This window comes from Electrophorus electricus, chromosome 22 (assembly GCF_013358815.1).
Source record: "Electrophorus electricus isolate fEleEle1 chromosome 22, fEleEle1.pri, whole genome shotgun sequence".
Taxonomy (NCBI): domain Eukaryota; kingdom Metazoa; phylum Chordata; class Actinopteri; order Gymnotiformes; family Gymnotidae; genus Electrophorus; species Electrophorus electricus.
In genome coordinates, this window is record NC_049556.1 from 4497433 (window position 1) to 4504932 (window position 7500).

Below are 7500 nucleotides of genomic sequence, written 5' to 3' on the forward strand. Positions count from 1 at the left end.
CCAGGCACATACACACACGTCCACGCGTTCACACACACACACCCAGGCACATACACACACGTCCACGCGTTCACACACACACACCCAGGCACATACACACACGTCCACGCGTTCACACACACACACCCAGGCACATACACACACGTCCACGCGTTCACACACACACACCCAGGCACATACACACACGTCCACGCGTTCACACACACACACCCAGGCACATACACACACGTCCACGCGTTCACACACACACACCCAGGCACATACACACACGTCCACGCGTTCACACACACACACCCAGGCACATACACACACGTCCACGCGTTCACACACACACCCAGGCACATACACACACGTCCACGCGTTCACACACACACACCCAGGCACATACACACACGTCCACGCTTTCACACACACACCCAGGCACATACACACACGTCCACGCGTTCACACACACACCCAGGCACATACACACACGTCCACGCGTTCACACACACACCCAGGCACATACACACACGTCCACGCGTTCACACACGTCCACGCGTTCACACACACATACCCAGGCACATACACACACGTCCACGCTTTCACACACACACCCAGGCACATACACACACGTCCACGCGTTCACACACACACACCCAGGCACATACACACCCAGGCATTCACACACATGCCCACGCACACACACACACCCAGGCATTCACACACATGCCCACACACACACACACACACACTCACACACACACACACACACACACACACACACACACGCGCGCGTGCACACACACACGCACACACGCGCACGCACACGCACACACACACACGCGCACACACACACGCACACACACACGCGCACACACACGCGCACACACACGCGCACACACACTCGCACACACACACACACACACACACACACACACTCACACACACACACACACACTCACACACACGCACACGCGCACACACACACGCACGCACGCACGCACACACACACACACACTCACACACACTCACACACACTCACACACACACACGCACTCACACACACACACACTCACACGCGCACGCGCACACACGCACACGCACGCACACACACTCACACACACTCACACACACTCACACACACACTCACACACACGCACGCACACACACACGCACGCACGCACGCACGCACACACACACACACACACACACACACACACCTCTCTTTTTCAGTGCGCTGTGTAAACAGCCACTCCCTCCGCTGCAGGCTCCTGCGTTCGTATCACATTTTCAGCCCCTGCTCTCCCTCCCGCTGGCCAGCGTCAGAGCCGTCACATCTGTTAGTGCGCAGCGTCACTACTGTACACAGGTCCCACCTCCAGAGTCAGTACGTCAACAAACCCGCCATACGGTTAAACATTCACACATGGACACTTTGCGTGTGCGTGGCTACTGGGAAGCATGTGAAGAGTTTCAGTCTGAGTCTACGGGACCTTATCTGCCAGTTCCCAGCATGCTTATACAGTGAATCACTGCCTGACCTCTAACAGTACAGACTTCCTCCACGCTGGCTTATCAGGGTTCCCGCCATCAGGTGGCACGCAAAAAAAAAAAGGGTCCCCTCCTGTTAGAGTGCCCTCTTTGCAGACTGTTTGCTATAAGCTGCATGGTTTCCGGAGTGATTGGCTCCAGTTATTTGTTCAACCAGAATTTCGGCCGGCCTCTTAGTGTCCTGACCGACCGACGTCCGAACTAAATGCTAGGAAGAAACAATGCCTTGGATGAATCCAGAATGTAGATGAGATTTCAGAATGACTTTGCAGTCTATTCATTCTAGGTCTAGGTCATTCTGTGACTATGACTTTGTGATCTATTCACTCTCAGTCTAGGTCATTCTGTAAACTAGGATCTAGAGACTGCATAGAAACTACCAAAATGCTGCACAGTTGAGCCTTTATTCTGCTAAAGAACTCAAGGCTCCACTCAGCAGTCCATCCATGAGTCCTTTCGCACGCTCAATCAAGCCTGAGCAGGTACAGGACAGAACCAGGTTTGTGAGACGAGGGGAAAACCTTATTTCGGAAGAGCATCGGAAAATGTCCCTCCAAAGCAAATGTTCCAGACATACTTCTCCAACATATATAGGCATGTTAACAAAGGAACTGGTAGGAATTGGTTGGAATGGCTCTGGATCGGTTTGTGGGTTTGGAGTGGACTGGAGCATTCATACCAAGGGGAAGTCAGAAAACTGGCTTATTATAATATTACATTTACAATTACGGCATTTTTCAGATGCTCTTATCCAGAGCGACTCACAAAAGTGCTTTGTCATTTACTCATAGAATATCCTAGTACAGTACAGCAGGTTAGAGTCCAAAATACCAATGAACTAGAGTAGTGTAGAATACAGGGATCACTGCTGATGCCTAGAAGTGCCAAACACAAATAAGCTTCGTCTCAGTCAACGATAAGTGCAATAAACACTATTCTTAGTGTTTAGGTGCAATAAGTGCAATAAACACTAAACAATATTCTTACAGTAGCTGCCCATCAGGGATTTATTAATGTATTAGAAATGGTTCATTATCCCCCCTGCTTCTGTCTGTCTCTCTTTCCCTGTCTGTCTGCATGCAGCTGAACAATAAGTTCATGAAGAAGATCCCTCGGGACGCGGAAGCATCCAATGTGCTGGTGGGCGAGGTTGACTTCCTGGACTCGCCCCTCGTGGTGTTTGTGCGCCTGCAGCAGGCCGTCATGCTGGGGGCGCTCACCGAGGTCCCTGTGCCCACGCGGTAACTGCAGCGCACACACACCGCCACACACACACGTACATGTGCCCAGCGGCAGTAGGCCGTCACGTTGGGGGGTTCACGGCAGCAAACACATGCACGTGTACGCACACACACAAAACATACACTATGTACAATGTGTGAGAATTTCCCGCTGTGTTGTTTCTTTATGTTCATTTAACCTTTATATTATTTGTTACACAGCTAGATCCAAATGAGACCACATACAGTACAAGACAAAGAAAAGACAAAAACAGCTTAATTTTAAACCATTCCTGCCCATTTCCAGTGAGAACCAAATTATCAGTCACCGGAAAGTCGAACAGATCTGGCGATAGCGTAATGTGCCGTAGCCGATAAACCCACACGGCTTTAAATACATTTTCAGAAGCTGCGAAACGGAAAACTACCCTGTCTAATGAATTGTCGTGTTTCCCTTTCTGATGACCTGCAGTAAAGTCTTGACCTTAGCCTCTCAACCAAACTTGTGTCCATGGGAACTGATATGTTCGATAAAGACTGTGCTAAATGCATATATAAGATAAGGCATTTCCGTAAATATGAATTAAGCTACTGCACGGTAAAAACAACACTAAATACAAATGCATTCCTTTTGTGTTCTTCCAGTGAATTTGTGTGTGTGCATGTGCGTGTGTGCATGTGTGCGTGCGTGTGTGCGTGCGTGTGGGTGTGTGTGTGGGGGTGTGTGTGTGTGGGTGTGTGTATGTTTGTTTTTTTAAGGTTTTTGTTTGTTCTCCTTGGACCTAAAGGAAAAGCCAGGTCATATCATGAGATCGGCCGAGCCATCGCTACTCTCATGTCAGACGAGGTGTGTGTCCGTGTGCCTTCTGTTCGAGTGTGTGCTTGTGTGTGTTAGATGTGTGTTATGTGGTGATAGATACTGCCAAGCTCCCCCTGAGCAGTAGGGCACAACCTTGACAGGAGATTGCACTAGAATATTCTAAAGGATTCTACTACCTAATTGGTCTACTGCACAACGATCCAGATCTGCTGTGGCAGCCCAACCCGATACATGGATTTGCTGATCTTTTTTGATGTGTGCGGTTGGTGCCCCCTGTGTTCTAAAAGCATAGAAGTATTATGGCTTTGGGTTTGATGAATTCAGAGATTGTTGTGTCTGTTTCTATGGTTACAGTAGAACTACACTTTCTATGTAACCCAGGTTGCAGTTCCACGGTTCTCTTTATGACATCACAGCCCCCTGTTACTAAGGCTGCATGCTCTCCTGCCCCTCAGGTGTTCCATGACATCGCGTACAAAGCCAAGAGTCGGAGCGACCTGGTGGCTGGCATTGAGGAGTTCCTGGATGAGGTCATAGTGCTGCCCCCAGGGGAGTGGGACCCCGACATCCGAATTGAGCCCCCCAAATCACTACCATCCGCAGACAAACGGTACACACCCACACAGGGGAACAGAGAAAACACCATCTTCCAGCCTTACCGTTACATACCACATACAGACCAAATGGGGTCCTGAGCAAATTAACAAGGATTGGAGGTTTAATAAAATATAGCGTGTTCATTTACTGTCGGGTGCGTGTGTGTGCAGTAAGAACATCCTGGCGGCCGGAGGTGGGGGTGTAGACAGTTCCCAGGTGAATGGAGATGCTCATCATGAGGGTGAGACAGGTGGAGGCGGTGGAGGTCACGTAGTCGGAGATGAACTCAAGAAGACAGGCAGGTGAGTGCTAACGCTAACACGTAGGCGCACAGGTAAGGACACAATTAGTGCCATAGTTAACACACATAGGCCTAAACATAAGGACACAGTCAGCTAATACTTACACACAAGCACAAATATAATGAGACCGTTAGTGCTAACGCTAACACAGGAACAATCATAATGACCGTTAGTGCCAACGCTAACACAGGAACAATCATAATGACCGTTAGTGCTAACGCTAACACAGGAACAATCATAATGACCGTTAGTGCTAACGCTAACACAGGAACAATCATAATGACCGTTAGTGCTAACGCTAACACAGGAACAATCATAATGACCGTTAGTGCCAACGCTAACACAGGAACAATCATAATGACCGTTAGTGCTAACGCTAACACAGGAACAATCATAATGACCGTTAGTGCTAACGCTAACACAGGAACAATCATAATGACCGTTAGTGCCAACGCTAACACAGGAACAATCATAATGACCGTTAGTGCTAACGCTAACACAGGAACAATCATAATGACCGTTAGTGCTAACGCTAACACAGGAACAATCATAATGACCGTTAGTGCTAACGCTAACACAGGAACAATCATAATGACCGTTAGTGCCAACGCTAACACAGGAACAATCATAATGACCGTTAGTGCCAACACTAACACAGGAACAATCATAATGACCGTTAGTGCTAACGCTAACACAGGAACAATCATAATGACCGTTAGTGCCAACGCTAACACAGGTGCCAGGTGACCGTTAGTGCCAACGCTAACATAATGACCGTTAGTGCTAACGCTAACACAGGAACAATCATAATGACCGTTAGTGCTAACGCTAACACAGGAACAATCATAATGACCGTTAGTGCTAACACTAACACAGGAACAATCATAATGACCGTTAGTGCTAACGCTAACACAGGAACAATGATAATGACCGTTAGTGCTAACGCTAACACAGGAACAATCATAATGACCGTTAGTGCTAACGCTAACACAGGAACAATCATAATGACCGTTAGTGCCAACGCTAACACAGGTGCCAGGTGACCGTTAGTGCCAACGCTAACATAATGACCGTTAGTGCTAACGCTAACACAGGAACAATCATAATGACCGTTAGTGCTAACGCTAACACAGGAACAATCATAATGACCGTTAGTGCTAACGCTAACACAGGAACAATCATAATGACCGTTAGTGCCAACGCTAACACAGGAACAATCATAATGACCGTTAGTGCCAACGCTAACACAGGAACAATCATAATGACCGTTAGTGCTAACGCTAACACAGGAACAATCATAATGACCGTTAGTGCTAACGCTAACACAGGAACAATCATAATGACCGTTAGTGCCAACGCTAACACAGGTGCCAGGTGACCGTTAGTGCCAACGCTAACATAATGACCGTTAGTGCTAACGCTAACACAGGAACAATCATAATGACCGTTAGTGCTAACGCTAACACAGGAACAATCATAATGACCGTTAGTGCTAACGCTAACACAGGAACAATCATAATGACCGTTAGTGCCAACGCTAACACAGGAACAATCATAATGACCGTTAGTGCCAACGCTAACACAGGAACAATCATAATGACCGTTAGTGCTAACGCTAACACAGGAACAATCATAATGACCGTTAGTGCTAACGCTAACACAGGAACAATCATAATGACCGTTAGTGCTAACGCTAACACAGGAACAATCATAATGACCGTTAGTGCTAACGCTAACACAGGAACAATCATAATGACCGTTAGTGCTAACGCTAACACAGGAACAATCATAATTACAGTTAATGCTAACGCTGACACAAACATTTAAAGCTAATATTAACAGACCGGCTTGTACCTAATGACATGTTATGCTGATGCTAACAGACATATACCTTATATATGTATATGTATATAAGGTATTTGTGTATATACCTTATATACTGCTAATGTGCAGACTTGTACACAACAGCAAAGTGAGTACATATGCTGACAAGGAAATTTACAATGGTGTACGTTAAGCGCTAATCTCTATATAAAAACGTTCTTTATTATAATTCAGTGATGCTAACAGATCCCAGGCCTAATTATGCTAATCCTAAATGTTATTTTACCTCTCCCTCCCTTTCTCTCTCTCTCTCTCTCTCTCTCTCTCTCTCTCTCTCTCTCTCTCTCTCTCTCTCTCTCTTTCTCTCAGGTTTTGCGGTGGTCTGATTCAGGATGTGAAGCGAAAGCTACCATTTTTTTTAAGCGACTTTTATGACGCTTTCAACATCCAGTCCTTGTCAGCCATCTTGTTTATTTACCTGGGTACTGTAACCAACGCCATCACCTTCGGTGGGTTGCTAGGAGACGCTACAGAGAACATGCAGGTACATAAGATTATTGCTGATCTAATTAGCCTAGTCTAATCAGATAACAGACGAACGAACTCCTGAAGATCTAGGGCATGCTTTAGGCTTCAGTGCACCTGTGCGCTTGTGCCAATGGTATGGGTGTGAGTGTGTTTTCTCTGCTTACTGAGCAACAGGTACTCAGAGTCATGCTGGTCTGCATATGGTGTGGTATTGGCTTATATCTCATGGGGGTTTAAAGCAATGCAAAATTAATGTGCGTGCGTGAGTATTTATGACCTTTCCGTCTACATTTTTGGAATCAAGCAGTAATATCTTCTGATCAGGTCCCGATGGGAGTTCCATACTCATGCCTGAGTTTAGTAGTTTTAGTGTGATCAGGTTCAGCTGAATCCAAGTTGCTCCACAAAAGAAGTAACTGCATGCATCCAATATCTGCATGTAGTTGTTTGGTTTTCTGGAAGAAAACCTGTTGAAATGTGCTGCAGAAACATCTACCAAACATCTCACACTGAGAGACCTGCAGTGAGACGCCACTGCTTCTTCTTTAGGGCCTTTCAGAGCTACTGAACCACGTGGAGTCTCATTCGCAAGACCTTTATAGGCATGAATGTTCTTTACGCGGGGATGCCTCAGACATGTCCTCGCATCACCACATTTTGGAAGTGGACAAGAAAA

General features: G+C 46.8%; 1 protein-coding gene across 3 annotated transcripts in view; it reads left to right on the forward strand.

Moving 5' to 3' along the window:
• The window catches only part of slc4a4b (solute carrier family 4 member 4b), a 54497-nt gene that overhangs the window by 30120 nt on the left and 16877 nt on the right, over positions 1 to 7500 (forward strand). For all 3 annotated transcript variants that reach the window (XM_035521168.1, XM_035521169.1, XM_035521170.1), the window contains 5 exons: positions 2617 to 2774; positions 3513 to 3600; positions 4029 to 4183; positions 4341 to 4472; positions 6666 to 6840. In XM_035521168.1, the coding sequence (XP_035377061.1) occupies positions 2617 to 2774; positions 3513 to 3600; positions 4029 to 4183; positions 4341 to 4472; positions 6666 to 6840 (708 nt within the window). The remainder of the gene's footprint in view (positions 1 to 2616; positions 2775 to 3512; positions 3601 to 4028; positions 4184 to 4340; positions 4473 to 6665; positions 6841 to 7500) is intronic.